The following is a 14922-nucleotide window of genomic DNA, read 5'->3' as shown; positions in this document are numbered from 1 at the left end:
TGTCGCCTCGGCCCCAGGCATCCAGCCTCGTGATTACATCAATGGTGGCATTTGTGCCTAATTAATTGACTTGATTGGATTAAAGGCACAGACCAGGAAAAAAGAGAGGAGGATGTTAGTTAGGCACTATTTTAACATACAGACAAGTATACTTCAAATTAATCAACAGCAAGAATGCGAATTATAAAAATTCAGCCCCCAAAGCTGGTTTTACTAAAAATTTAAATATATATATATATTCAAAGTCAAAAAAGAAATTACATAACTTGACAGTTTTAGGTTCAAATTAACAGCAAAGTAGAGTAAAAACAATACAAGATTAAATTCATTCACATTAGTCCTTTTAATACTTACAATACATGGTAGATAACAGTTTGCAGTCAGCTAATTGAAACCCTTTACCATCAAGTGCTCTTGAGAAAAAAAAATGATTTCCACAGGCCAACAGAACACAAAAAAAAAGGCTTAAAAACCTTCTTATAATAGTGTGTGTTAAAATGCAGTGATTTCCATAGCCTTTTGATTCAAGAACAAAGACACACAAAAAAATTACAAGCGGTGGTGGAAGTCATGACAAATGAATCTACATTCAGCAGGTCAATTAATGCTCTCCGGTGTCTACATACCCAAAAAAACTGAGACCAGTTAGCAACATTGAGTATTCACAAAGGTCCTCATATATAACCGCAAACCAGGGGGAAAAATTTTCAAGTTAGAAACATACCATATGTGGGGAGGGAGGTGGGGAGACAAATTAATGGTTGGCTCTTGATAATTTTCCATTTTGGCATCATTCAAGCAAACAAATTTTATAGAAATACTTAAAAAATGTTGGAGTAATGAATTATGCGGTCGATTTTTTTTTCTTTTTCTGCGAGCTAAAAATATTTGAGTAGTTTCACACACAGTACAGTACATCACTGCTCACTTAAGATGGGAAGAAACCAAATTGAGCAGTTTTGCCCTCACGTGTGGGCAAGTAGATTGACTCCATTTTGCATTGATGTCTGCTGATGACAAAACAAGTTGATATTTACGTTTAAATTTGATTGTTTGAAAATACCCAAATTGTTTTCCAATTTAGAGTATTATTTTTAAAAATCCCTATCTTTTGAAATGTACTGAAAATGTCCCTGCCTTTTGCAACCCTGACACACAAAAAAAAGACAAAACACGGGCACATCAGGTGTGGTTCCACAGCAAGGCGGCCTGAGGTCCTAGTCAAATGTTCTTATTAGTCAGAGTCGGAATCGGGGTCCAGCTCCATCGCTATGTCTATCCAAGACTGCCGCTTGGCACTGGGGAAGTCCTTACCCAAGGAGCCTCGCGTGCGCGGCCGCGATGCCCCACAACCAACAGCATACTCAGAGGTCGCTGCCCTATGACCAACAACATCCCCCAAGGTTGCTACGGGTTCGCTCTTGCGAGGCCGCCCTCTCCTGCGTCGAGCCGGCTGTTTCTTACGGCTGCTCGGGATGAACATTATGTCCTTCTCTGGTTTTGCTTTACTTTTCAGGATCCTTTGGGTTTTTCGAGGTCTGCCTCTAGGCCGCCGCGTTGGTAATGGACTCGAATTGGAGAGTGGTGTCATCTGTTCCCTGGAATACACTGTCAGTTTTTGAACGGGACTGTCCTGGTCCGCGTCCGTAGGTGATGCTCGGTCCAGGGAGTCGGTTAAGTCAGTGTTAGAAGAGTTGGTAGACGTAACGTCTGCGTCCTGTTTGGGGTTCATGAGCATGAGCGTGTAGATGCCTTGAGCTGCTGGTGCAAGAAGCGAGCACATCATTGGAACAGAAATGCATGGTTGGTCATAGACGTGTGAACTTACCAGGTTTCATGGACGAAGGCAGGATGAGTCTGCCTGTCTTGGAGCGAATTAGAGGGATGGCAAATTGTTGTGCGGGTGGAGGAGTCTGGTTGCATTTGTTGGGTTGAGCGGGAGGCGTTTTGTTGTGTTGGACAGGCTTTTGGGGAGCGGGAGATGGAAGTGACGGTGCTTCAAGCTGGTGTGTTGGGTCTACAGGTGGCGGCGTTGGTGGAAGGAGCTGAGGCTCTGGTGTCGGTGGCGGGGCTAAGACTGGGGAAGGCGGACTGGTGGTGGCGGCGTCTTTGGCAGGCTCCTCTTTTGATTGGTACAGACGCATGAAGAAAGGCTTTGTTTTGGAGCTGCCTTTGTCCTTCAAGCTACTGAAAACCATGCTCAAATTGCGTTTGATCAGGTCTTCAGGCTTACCTAAAAACAAAAACTTCAGCTTTTTACATTTCTGGTTTGTTTGCTTGTTTTGTTTTTAACTTTGCAATGCAATAGGAGCAGCACACACCAGACAAGGAAGACAATTTCTTCACGTGAAGCGCCTGGATCTGGGCCAGCTTCTTCTTCCTCTCCAGTAGGCCGTCAGAGAACAACTTCAGCATTTGGATTTCTCTCAAAGCCTAAGAGTCACACATAAGTAACGAGCTTAAAATAAATTGTCAAAATACTGCCACCATTTAATGAGACATTTTCAGTACACACACGTCCTAAGTAACAAACGCTATAACACCAACCAGTGAGAGAAGGTGCAGTCTGGAACCTCCATCTTGGCCGAGGACCTTCTGCAGCTCGTCAAAAAGCGCACGGTGCTCTATGCGGCGTTGCTTTTCGATGACGGAGTGGTTCCTGCGCTTCTTTGTTCTGGGCTCATTGGGGTTGTCCGTGCACAGTACAGGTGGATTGTATTGGGCCATTAGCTGTTTGGAGTCCTCAATGCTTTCAATGTCTATGATGGAGTCCACCTACACGCAAGATGGGGCACTTTCTTTTAGGAAAAGTTTGGGAGGTGGTGGGAAGGCACGACACACACGTTTGTTAAGCTTGTTTTAAAGGTTTTACTCACGTCACTGCTATCAGTCATACTGGATTCGCAATCTGACGAAGAACTCAGGTGCTCCTCTTCTTTTATCGCCTGGGTTTCATTAATGGCCGCCGCCATTACAGAGCCATTAGACGTCCCCTCCTGAGCAGCTTGACTTTTGGGTTCGTTTGGACCTGCTGGCTTTGGTAAACGAATGAGGCTAAAACCCCCTGGTAAATTGACGCTGGAAAGATTTTTGTCCTTCTCGCCCGAATATGATGGTGGGCAGATTCTGAAGGTGTAGGTGCCGCTCTGGCTCAAAAAGCTGGGCGTCTTCAGCGAGGGCGACACAGTGAGTGAGACTGGCGAGCGGGGTGTCCGCTGGAAAGGGTTGATGGCGGCGAGGGGGGCCAACTGCCTCGATGGTGGACTTTCGGGTTCTTTTTTCACACACGGTTGCTTTAACAGTTGAACTGAGGAGAGAACAATTAGGAATTAAACAGATAAATTTAAGGCGGCATTCATAATTCCTTCTATTCATTTTCAATTGGCAGTCAAAAAGTTAATTCAAATTATTATTTTTTTTCGATTTTGATTGCCAATTGAAAATTTACAGAACAAATCATAAAAAGACTTTTGATACGTTAAAAAAATGAACATACAAAGCCGAGGATGGGTCTGGACATCATTGATGCTCTTTGCCGACATGACCAACGGTAGCAGTCTGCCAGTAGCCATCGAGTTTTGACAAGCAGGTTTTGCAGTCTCTAAGTTTTGATTGGCAGGCTTTTCGTTAACTTTGTGCACGCTCGTGGCAGTGGCGGTCTGGTCCACCCTGCGAGTAAGGTCTGCACGCAGCTGCAGCCTACCCGTGGCGTATGCTGCTAGTCGATTGGCTGGGTGGAGTGCACCCATGCTGCCTAGCAACAGGTTGACATAATTGTAGCTTTTGCCATTCACCTGTTTACGGAAAACAAAAAAACACATGAGAAAACCAAAACAACCTGACAGATATTTGACCTACATAAATATTCCACAAAAACATGGCCCAAAAATGTAATACAAGTTTTCAAACTTCATTACCACGTAAGGCTTACATGGTAATGAAGTTCGAAAATATCATTGACAAATTTAAATGGAACGTATTTGGTGTAAAATATAATCCAAAGTATTATGAATATAAAATGGAGGGAAAAAAAAGAAAAACAAAAAAAATCCCACCAGTAACATACATGTTCCCGAGTCTAACCTGTATGAGTTCGGAGGCTTGTTGGCCAACTGGTTTGGTTCTGGCCACCATCAGTCCAGCGGGCAACACGCCAGCCAGGAAGGGCTTGACTTCTGAGTGCTGCACGGACTGCTCGGGGTCTTCTCCCGTCTTGTTGTAGCTATGCTCCTCGATTCCATCGCGAACTTTTGACGATCGACTAACACGTACCTGGAGGACACATAATGTCATTTCCTATCCTACAGCACAGACTGGTCACATAGCAGGTTGTGTTTTCCCGTCTCTCGGTACAACCATTAAACCCGACGTGGAGGCCGATCCATAAGTCTTTTGTCTGACATAACATACTATATTATCTCACAGTTATTTATGCAACTTTGCTCCTGCTATTTGGGATCTTAGTAAATCAGGCACATAAAACTCACTCTATAGGTTAGGTGGGACCCACTGGGCTTTTGGATAAAGATCTTGGTGACAGGATGGATGAGATACGGTCCGATGCTGAAGGGCTCAGACAGTTTATCCTGATGAAGGCGCCTGCACAAAGACTCCAAGATCATTTCTCGGTCTTCCTCCCAGTTACATACTGATTGGATCTCAATTTGTTTTTTAGCCATCCTCTCTTTGGATACCAAGTTTTCTGCAAAGGAAACACAGGACTTATTGTCAACTCATAAGCATGTCAAATTATAATCAGGCGACATCGGAATGGTTCTTACCTTGCTCTTTGGGCTCACTGGTGGGCCGACTCCGCTTGATGGAGTTGGTGGCCAGGGATGGTATGTAATCAAGTTTGTTTTGAGACGGTGGCTTGCTGTTGAAGGCGCGAACCCGCGCGCACGTCAGGAAGCTTTCCAAGTACTTGTACACAGGATCCTTCTCCTCTTCTTGAATCTGCAATTACAGTTTCATGTTTCTCATTTACAGAAAACTTCCATTTATTCATTATTTTTCTATCTATCTATTCATTGATACCTGTTGGCTGGGAGGTGCCTTATACGGTTCGAGAGGCGCCTTATACGACTCGAGAGGCTTTGCAGGGGGCACACATTGGCTTTTGGGTTGAAAGAGGGGATCTTGATCTGTGTCTAAACAATTGCGATTCCACAATTTTTTGGTCTTCGCGGTAGAACACTGCTTATACACCAGAGCGGTGCCTGCTGGCAAAAAACACAAGGGGATTTTTTTTATTATTATATATATTTTTTTTTTTGAATATTTGAGGCTTTTTTTGAAATATTTGAAAATCTTACCAGCGGTCGCTTCATCTTGCAACAGACCATCCTGTGTCGTCTGCTTGGAGCACGTACAGCCAAACATGCAGGCGGGCTGGGAGCAGTGGAGCGGCCCCACGACAGGATAAAGAAGGCTGAAGCACACACAGCCTAGTCGGCAGAACTCTTGTCCGCATTTCGTTCTTGCGGCCTTCCTGGCTGAATGCGGGGGGGATTTCTCAGTCTGCTGTTGCAGCTTCTGATTAAAAAGCAGGAGGAAAACAAGATTCGAAGGTCTTTCCTGGTGAAAATGCTTGACCTCCATAGGACTAATTCTGTTTATTATCCTGTATTGTATATCATATATGGTACCTCTTTGGTTAGCATCACAGCTAGTGAGGTTGAGACCCTTTCGGAGGTCAGTTGAGTTCGTGAGCAACCCTGGCTGACGATGTCGTCTTCCATCTCAAGCAGTTTCTGCTGGGCGACTGATGATATCAGCTGAGATGTCTGCGTCGGTCTGACCGCACGGGGATAGGAAAATGTCCCATTACAAAAAACATGGTTCATTGTATTGATTTTCATCATTCAACTTTCATTAAAGTCTATCAAGACTTGAGCAGTGCTAATAAGGAGAAGCTTACTTCTCACAAAATGACTTTTACAAAAGGAAACCACTATCAAGTTGTTACCTGTGTGGACGAGAAGCACTACTGGAAGGGGCCGTGGTCGCCAGGTGTGGAGGCGGCGATGTCAATGCAGCATAGAGCAGCGGCTTAAAGGAGAGCGGGCAGGGCCTGTTGTTGATGTCAGCAATGGTGGTCTTGCGGTGCTTGAGGGCACTGTCCAGCGTCTTTACGTAGCTGGCGCTCTTGGATGGCAGCCGGTAGGCCACGGGGGCCTCAGGGCCGGCGGAGAAGGCGGTGGCGCGCTCGCTGATCTGTTGGGCCTCCCTCTCCAGGTACGCGTCCAGCATGTTGCTGCAGAAGGCCGACATGTTTTTCTGGGAGCCTGGAATGAAAGAAATTTAAAGACAATGAGTTCATATTTGCAAGCCAGTAACTCGCTTAGAAGACGATAGAAGCCGCCTCACCATCGCATGGCTGCTTGCTATGAACAAACTTGTTTTTCCAACCCTTTATTTTGGTCATGTCACTTGTTTTTCCTGTTCGGGAGATGAAAGCCAATCCCTCACCTGCAAGGCAAACACTGCATTTAGCTCTCAATGTCACGAGGTTGCATAAACTACAAGGGCAGGGAAATTTAATTAGTAGCTTGTAGTTCAAAGCGTGTCCCTTCCACTAAAAAAATAAAAATAAAATAATAAAACGCTGCAAACAAAAAGGAAGCTAGTTTACAAAACCACAGTCAGTGTTGCCAATTTAGCAATGTGTGTGTTAGCTGGGCTGAGTGCTGACTTACTGTCATGATTCTGCGCTGGGAGCTTGAGGGGTGGCAGTGGCAGGCGAACCCCCAAGTAGAGCAGGTCAATGGGCATGCTGGGATCCAGAGAGCTCAACTTCAAGCCCACTGAAACAGAACACGATCAAGGTTAGATTTATTATTATTTATTCAGATTATGTCACTGTAATTGTCCATGTGCATCCGCTCACCTTCCTGCAGGACAGGGTGGATCACCTGTCTGTACTTGGCCACTTTGAGGTCCTCTAGTAAGATGGCCTCCAGGCGAACAATCTTCTCCTCAGTCATCTCTGCAATCGCTTCTTCTGTAATATGTCAAATGATTAGACTTGAAATTGTTAGAACAGATGTAGAACAACACTTTTGTACCCGTTTCCATTGGTTGCGCGGGAGTCATCAAGCAGGAGTCGGGCGAGACCGGCGTAGACTTATAGGATGGCTCGGCTCGGATGTGACTCTCCAGAGCTTCCTGTGACATGGAAAAGATGAGTTTAAAGTTATATGGACATGGCTATAGACCACACTCAAGGACACATCTGGTATGGGTTGTTTGTTTTTTTACACACATACACAAATGTGATCTTGGTTTAAAAATGACCCATTTCACACAATGAATTCAGTTTTAGCATGGCCACAAAATGCTCGGTTTAATTTTTTTTATACCACTGGCTCTCTGTCACGTATTTCAACAATTTTTTGTTTGTTGCTCTAACATAACTCTCAATATGGTTTCGTAAAAAGGGAAGATGAAAGTGAAATGTATCTCATTTATATGGTACTTTTATGAAGTCAAAGTCTGCTTTATTGTCAATTTCTAAACATGCCAAGACACACAAACGAAATCGAAATTACGTTCCCACTATCCCACGGTGACAAGACATAGTACACAATAGGGGTGTAACGATTAATCGATAGATACACGTCGATTAATCGATATAATGCTCTACGATTTATTGGCATCGATGCTAAACGTAAACATCGATTTATATCGCCGTGTTTGACCTCGGACATTAGACGCGACTTTATTTTGAAATCCAGTTCATTGTTGCTTGCTTCCTCTTTCCGGGAGCAGTGCGCGGCGTTGTTGTGTTGTGAGCAGAGCAGGCACGTGAAAGGGGAGTCGACAACTAGTACGCGGCTCCTGGGCTGGTGCTATGGCTAGTGTCCAAAAAGACGAGGAAATTTGCTCCCTTTTAGGCTTTGAGTCATTCGTTTGGAAGCACTTTGGATTCCAGAGAAAAGATGGCTCAACGGACAAGACACATGCAGTTTGTAAATCCTGCCATGCGGTGATCAAATATTCCGGGACCACAAATCTCGCCGCACATTTAAAGAAAAAACACGACATCAAAGTTCAGTGTTAAAATAAGCACTTTGTATACTACAATACTCCTGTAATTTCCTAAATAAAGAGTTTGCAGTACCTTGTTGATTTTGCGTATGAATTGTTATAAATCAGGATATTGTTCTATATTTTTTATTTTAAAAAAAAATGAAAAATCGATCGTAGAGCACTATATCGTGATATATCGTGAATGAATCGCAGCAGGCTTTAAGATATCGGCAAATATCGGATCGTAGTTCTTTGTATCGATATGATATCGTATCGTGACAAAATCCGCGATTTACACCCCTAGTACACATCATACATACAACAACACAAAAAGTAAAAACAAGAAGGCACAAACAATGAATAAATAAGAGTGATGAATAAATAATAAATTAACACCCAGATGCTTAACAAAAGGCGCAAAACATAAAAGTGCAAAAACTAAACAAAGGCCCCAACCAGACAGTGTTAGTGTTAACCACTACAGTAGACGTGAAACTTTGCGTAGGTTTCACGTTTGGAGCCTTAGTTGATGACAGTCAAAGAGAACCTTTGTGGTCTAACGTTTCCTTGTGAATCACCTTCCCTGTCTTGCATTTACCATGCGGTCTTCCCCTCATGTGACTACACAGCCTTGTTTATGTTTACCATGGATACCGTGAGCCCAAAATGGCTGCCACATTTCACAATGCAAGGTTATATTGCCTATATTAAATCTGAATTTATTTTTGACACAAATATTTATAGTAATGTCTATTTTTGTCATGTATTGATGCATGTTCACATTCTATAACTGATAACTCTCTTACAATTAAAACAAAAAAAAAAAACATTATTGTTTGTATTATATAGTACACAAAACTGATGACTGGAAAAATGGGAGATTGTGCAGTTAAATACTATTCTGAATCTGTTATTACTTCTATTAAATTTGACTATGTTTTGGAAATGAAACATTTAAAAAAACAAGACAAATAGAATGAAAGTAGTATTTACCCTGGTGGCGAATGAAACAAAGGTGAGGCCCTCAACTTCATCCAATTCAGACTCAGCAGAGACACTCGCTGCCGCAGACAACGACGCCGCCAGATTCAATCTTTCCTTCAATCTGCTCCAGCGGCCGTTCCTTTTGCTGTGGCACCTACCAAAGGTTCTCGGGACCGACGCCACAAATACTTTTGGGGTTTTGATGAGCGGCCGCTTGCTGGGCAACTCGTCGTTATCGATGTCACCATTTTGCTCAGTGTGGTCGTAAATCGAGTTAGGGCTGTAAGATTAGAAAAACACAAATCGATCCAGTAAGTAATTGGTGATAGTGTTTAGCACACACCTTCAAAGAAACAAACAATGTTTTAATTTTTTCCGGAATCTTCAACAAATGTATGGATTATCTATTACATTGTAGTAGCTTCATCTTGCTCCTTGGCCAATGGTAAATGTTTACAAAGGTTTCCCAAAACTACCTTTCGTCCAGAGGTTTGCTTCCTGGTTGCTCCTCATGTGGTCCAATGTTACCCCGGAGCATCTCCATTGAGATGCTGCGCAAGCAGGGTTCGTCCCGGTCCTCCCTGAAGCCCTTGGCGAAAGGATTGTGGGTAATTTTCAGCTGTGTGACGAGAAAATTCTGATAGGTGGTCACCGCCATGAATTCTGTCTGCGGGAAGGTGAACGTCAAGCTTTCCGGTCCCATGACCAGTGGTGGTGTGATGTCACCATTGAGCAGGGGGATGACGTGGAGTTGGGGGATGTAGCGATGCATTGAGGTGAGGACAATGTGGCCCTCCAGGTCTTTGGGGTTGTTGGTCACTTTCAGTTTGTAGAAGGACAGCATGCAGCCCATCAGGTCTGAGCCGCGGCACGGTGAGTAGTGGTGGGAAAAGCCCCGTACCGGAACCTGGGTCTGATACTCTGCCGGCCCCACCACCTCCCACTTGGGCGAGTTCCATCGATACTTGTACTTATCCGACGGAACAATGGAGAGCATTAGGCTGTAGTGCCGCTCCGGGTCCAGTCCGGTCAGGCGATAGCGGCAGTACGGGAACATGCGGCGGCCCGGCTTGGTGAGGATCATCTCCGTGCCGCAGTTGTGGAACTGCTTCCACACGCGGCCGTTCTCCAGCGTCACGGTCACGCCTTTGCACGTCAGCGTGTTAGGGTACTCATTGCCCGCGTTCGGGTTCCCAAAATCCACTACCGCCGATTTCATGATGCTCGCAGCATATGCCGGAGAGTCCGATGCTGACACAATGTGCGAACCGGCTGGGCTCGTCCCAGAAATGGTGGGTAGCGTCACGGCGGGCTTTGCTGGACTGGCCTCAGCGGGGGAGTGGAGGGCTGTCACACCGTCGCCATTACTCGCCATAGAGATGCCGCTGGTGGGAGAAGGAGGCGTGGAGGAAGGGACGGCGGTGACGGGATCTGAAGTGGGGACGCTAGCCGTGGGTCCCTCCTCAACATCCTTGTCCTCCATTGTTGTGGGTTGAGGCTGTGTCGCGGGCATTACTGATGGCTCACTTCATCCTATTAGAAAATAACATACAGATTAGGGCAGAAACATGACCAGTCATGCTCCCTGCTTTCACACTCTGTTCCCAGCCCATTTGCCTGAAATTAAAGTTTTGATTTCGTTTTGATGTAAAATATGAGTGCATGGAATCAAAATGAATCATTTAACTTTGAAGTATAGTGAGCTAAGTATTGAAGGGTCTTTTATTGGAGAGATACATCTTTGAAGGAAACGCCACATTTACAGTCACCTCACTGAATTGAAACACTTAAACTTGTCAAATTGTATTACAATCCATGTATCAAGATACTGGATGTACCGAGTGATTTTATATGTACTGTTTTCCTTTCATTCCTTTTATGAAATGAATGAAAATTCATAGGTCCATATATTGCTGTGTAGAATCTTTGCATCTCCAAGGCCATCCCTTTCGAGTTTGCCGAGCCATTTACAAGGCATTTTCAACACTTAAAATAGGTCAGTAATTTGTAGAAATATCATACTATTGTGACTTGGTTCATCAGATTCCCCCCAATAAATCACTCACCACTAACAATGTATTCCTAATGTATTACTCACTACGTGTTTAAAAACGTGGGAGTATCCATGTGAAAACAGTTTAACAGAATGTATTAATTGTTGCAAGACCATTTATTTTTCCTTTACATGACATTTAAAATTAGAACTCAATATAAGCAACTTTAATGATTTTTAAAGGGTGGTGGAGGTTGCGGTGTCAAAATACCAAAGAGTAGTTAAGAGTACGAGTACAGAAAAATAACAATACATAGGCAGCATTGTTTGTTACGAGTTTAAGAGAATAGGTTCATAACCTTTGAGAATCTTTCGCAAATGACAATATTTGAGAACGTGAGCAGGTTTAACACATTACTGCCTCACACCCAACTAAACACCGGTGACACACAACCATAAGACGTCACGCATGAGTGTTTTAAAACGTTTTGGTCGCTTCTCGTTCGGTCCGACACTAACGAAAGTGGACTTTGACTTTCCCGCTGCAAGTGGGACATCGTCGGCGTGACCGACCAATGGCAGCTCGGTGTCTCCGCGTGGAGGACATGGCTGATCAAGGATCCCGTGCTTTTGCAACTCGGAATAAATCAAATAAAAACGCCACCACGTTTAAAGCACGTTGCCGTGTGGAATTAAAAACGATATTAAATTCAATTAACGTCGGGTTTAGTGGGATGGGGGGTCGACAACGCCATAAAGCTACACACAACAACACACAGAGGTGTTAATCGCTATCAAAAGGCACGTCGCCACGATGTGTACTCCGTCAAATGCTGTCTTATATCGGCTTGAATGTTAGTAATGTCGAAAAGACGCGCTAAATGATGAAATACTGTGTGGGAAACAAGAGAGAGGGGTATACAGAGAGGGGGCTTAGGCAGGCCGCCACTCACCAACTTGGAAAAGTTGCAGTTTCCTCAAACGCCTCACCTCGCCGCTCCGGCAGGGCCGCCTCGTGCGTGGCCTCGGTGGCGGCCGTGTAAACCAATGTGTGGTGTCGGAGGGAGGACACAAACACTCCTAAACTGTTGCTCCGTCGAGGCAAAGTGGCAAATAATGGAGGCCGGAGGAAGCCACGCCAAAAGATCTTTCTCGCCCTCTTGCATCGATCGACCCAGCGCGCGTACACGCCGACGAGCCAAGAAGGCGCATGCACAGTATCCCCCCTCCTTCTGCTTACCCCATCCCCCGGCCTTCTCCTCCACCAATCGCGTGATCCTCGCTTAGACAGCGTGAGGAAAGCGGGATATTTTTTTCTTTCTTCCGCCTTTCGATGTAAATAAACATCAAAAACTCTGAGAAGTTGTCGACAAAATGTTTACCGAGACTTATTTGTCGTCGCGGTGGTTACCTACCTGCTCGGACTTGGCGACGCACGTACATATGCGCTCACAACAAACGTTGGGAAGTGAAGCTGTGACGTCACACATTGGCGCCACGGCGCCCCGGTAGCCAATGAATACGCTTCTTCTTGTTCACCCGAACTCAGCCGAAGTCGTTAAAATGTTAAATCTGAACGTTTTTTAATACAATAGAGAATAAAAATGGTGATATACCCGACAGAAATTGTGTGCGGTACAAAATGAGCCTTTCGGCAAGAGGCGACTTTTCGCGATTTAAATAAGGCGAAGGTGGTTCGCCATTGGTCGAGTGACTTGGTTGGGACAAAATGGCGGCTGTCGTACACAGTAGACTACAATATGCAAAAAGTGTCAACATGCTGCGATAATACATTTTTTTTACAACAAAAAAGCGACCGCTCAATTGTTCCAACACTTAAAAAATTCAAGAGTCGACGATCTCTTCTCACTTTTCAAAATCAATGTTTTTGTGGCTTTGTTTTGATAAAATGGCAAACTGTGTCAACACATTTTGGGACCAGTTTCATATAACAAAATAAAATAAGCATTTGTACTCTAACCAATATTTTTGAGGAAGAACTATGTGGTCAGTATAGTTAACACTTGTTTTTTGAGCATTAACTAATCATTACAATTTTAAAATGAATGATGATCATTTAAATCAATGAAGATTTAATGTGATCTGTGAAGTAAACATGTACAATTGAACTCTATGAACTTTGATGGAGGCAGATTTAATTGTTGCAAATGTAAAATAAAAGCAAATAAAGGAGTTTATATTCACTTAGCACAAGTCCAAATGAAACAACTTCAAAGAAAGAAACTACTTTTTACACAAGTTCTTGATAGTGAACAAGCTTTTTCCTAGCCCAAACACGTAGGGACTGATGGATGTGTAAGATATTGAAATAAAGAACTCCAGTTCCACCCAAAAGGGAAAGTCAGTGGCATTGAAAGTCATTTGAAAAAACAAATAGAGAGTCCAGTCGACCAGAAACAACACCATTGCTGCCAGGACGGCAATGGTGCTCCGGTGGAGCCTTCGTACGTTACGCTTTCTCTCAATCTGGTCCGAGCCACTTACACTACCGATGGGTTTCACTGCTGTCCTTGGGCCGAGCAACACAACTACAATGAGGGAACTTGTAACCGTGACAACGCCCAAAGGCATCAGGTAGCATAACAGGATGAAGGTGTACTTGTATAGGCGGTTGACTGTCGGACAGTGGTTGCTGCTACATAGAAAGAAGTCCGGCGAGCAACCTGTGTGATTCCACGTATGGTTTCCCATGAGATTCCTCGTCGGGCCTTGCAAGTTCATGACAAAAATGGGGGAACTCAGGAGGATGGAGATACCAACGCAAAGCCAAATTGTCGTCCAAGCGGCATGGATGTTATCCAGGTAGATGGGAAGGTTGACCCTTTTGACGGCATCTCTCAGCTTCTGGTAGCGGTAGACGCTGATGAGGACGGTGAAGAGGATGCTGCCCATTTCCCCGAACACTGTCAAGAACTTCACCGAGCGGCACAACCATGCATCGGAGACGACGTAAGACTTCTGAAGAATGACAATGTCGTAGATGTTGACGATGACAATTTCCTCCAGGTTGGCCGTGGCCAGTCCCAAAAGAAACAACTCAAACGTCTTGACCGAGGAGACCCTGGTCTGAATGATGAAGAAGATGAGATAAACATTACCTGTAAGGCCTACGCAAGAAATGACGACTCTTAGAGCCAGGAGATGGGAAGAAACTTCTAGCATCGTTGAACGGAAGTGAGATCTGTGTGTGATTTTGAAAGATTCCTCCTCTATCCATCCATCCCCAAGACCAAACACTCTTGTTATGGAGTCCTCAGGGATGCTACCAACTTGCAGATTGGCTGATCGTCTGTGCTCATCATGCTGTACAAATGGCAAAAAAAAAAAGAGTTTTTAATCAGAGAAGGAACAAATTGTGTTGGACCTTAGAGGCTCACTCCTTTTTTCCCTATTATGTGTATTTTGAATGATGAGCCTAACAGTGGAAAAGCCATAATGGGACACAGGGGTCTCGTGATGTTGACAGAGCACTTCATGTTTCAGCGTGTCTCTTTTTCCTCTGCTAGCGCATCATCTATTCGTTAGCGCAACTGAACTCCCTGCTTCCTGAATCAGCTTAATGGTGAATCCCACTGTGTGCGTGCATGTATGTGTGCGAGCGTGATAAAGTATAAGCCCTACACTGGCAGTAAATGGGGAAAGGAGAACGTCAGGGATGGAGCTTTCGGCAGCTTAGCTTCCGATAATTATCAATAAAGAGCCAGAAGAAATAAAATGATATTTTTGTTGTGTTAAGCTTGCGCCAAACATTTACATCTCCAGCAACAGATTGAAGACAAACGGTGTAGAGAAACAATATAACAGTACTCAGTCATTTTTTTTCATTATCCCATGTGAAGAACGACTAATATTACTGCCGTACTGATGAGCAGAGACGGATTCAGCCATCTTCA

At 44.3% G+C, this 14922-nt stretch overlaps 2 protein-coding genes across 6 annotated transcripts; both read right to left on the bottom strand.

Moving 5' to 3' along the window:
* Window positions 1–324: 324 nt before the first annotated feature.
* On the bottom strand, window positions 325–12494 carry magl (MAX dimerization protein MGA-like). Of its 5 annotated transcripts, none has more exons than XM_061270575.1 (20): window positions 12424–12494; window positions 9492–10548; window positions 9025–9295; window positions 7068–7167; window positions 6890–7003; window positions 6699–6806; window positions 6370–6471; window positions 5969–6287; window positions 5649–5796; window positions 5316–5535; window positions 5038–5222; window positions 4782–4956; window positions 4488–4702; window positions 4084–4272; window positions 3497–3794; window positions 2877–3307; window positions 2548–2775; window positions 2322–2433; window positions 1829–2233; window positions 325–1761 (listed from the first exon to the last, which is right to left on the bottom strand). In XM_061270575.1, exons 2-20 carry the CDS (start codon window positions 10526–10528, stop codon window positions 1235–1237), a joined length of 5184 nt encoding a protein of 1727 aa, XP_061126559.1. In that variant the 5' UTR covers window positions 10529–10548; window positions 12424–12494; the 3' UTR covers window positions 325–1234. The 5 variants fall into 5 exon arrangements, with proteins under 5 accessions (XP_061126559.1, XP_061126557.1, XP_061126560.1 ...); XM_061270573.1 differs by having other exon boundaries at window positions 11962–12478; XM_061270576.1 differs by having other exon boundaries at window positions 325–1758; window positions 11962–12478.
* A 758-nt stretch (window positions 12495–13252) lies between these two features.
* On the bottom strand, window positions 13253–14331 carry LOC133146736 (uncharacterized). Its single transcript, XM_061270744.1, has one exon. It carries the CDS (start codon window positions 14189–14191, stop codon window positions 13253–13255), a length of 939 nt encoding a protein of 312 aa, XP_061126728.1. The 5' UTR covers window positions 14192–14331.
* Between the last annotated feature and the right edge of the window lie 591 nt (window positions 14332–14922).

This window comes from Syngnathus typhle, linkage group LG22, assembly GCF_033458585.1.
Source record: "Syngnathus typhle isolate RoL2023-S1 ecotype Sweden linkage group LG22, RoL_Styp_1.0, whole genome shotgun sequence".
Lineage (NCBI taxonomy): Eukaryota > Metazoa > Chordata > Actinopteri > Syngnathiformes > Syngnathidae > Syngnathus > Syngnathus typhle.
Note: the sequence above shows the minus strand (reverse complement) of the source record. Positions and strands in the feature narration are given on the sequence as shown.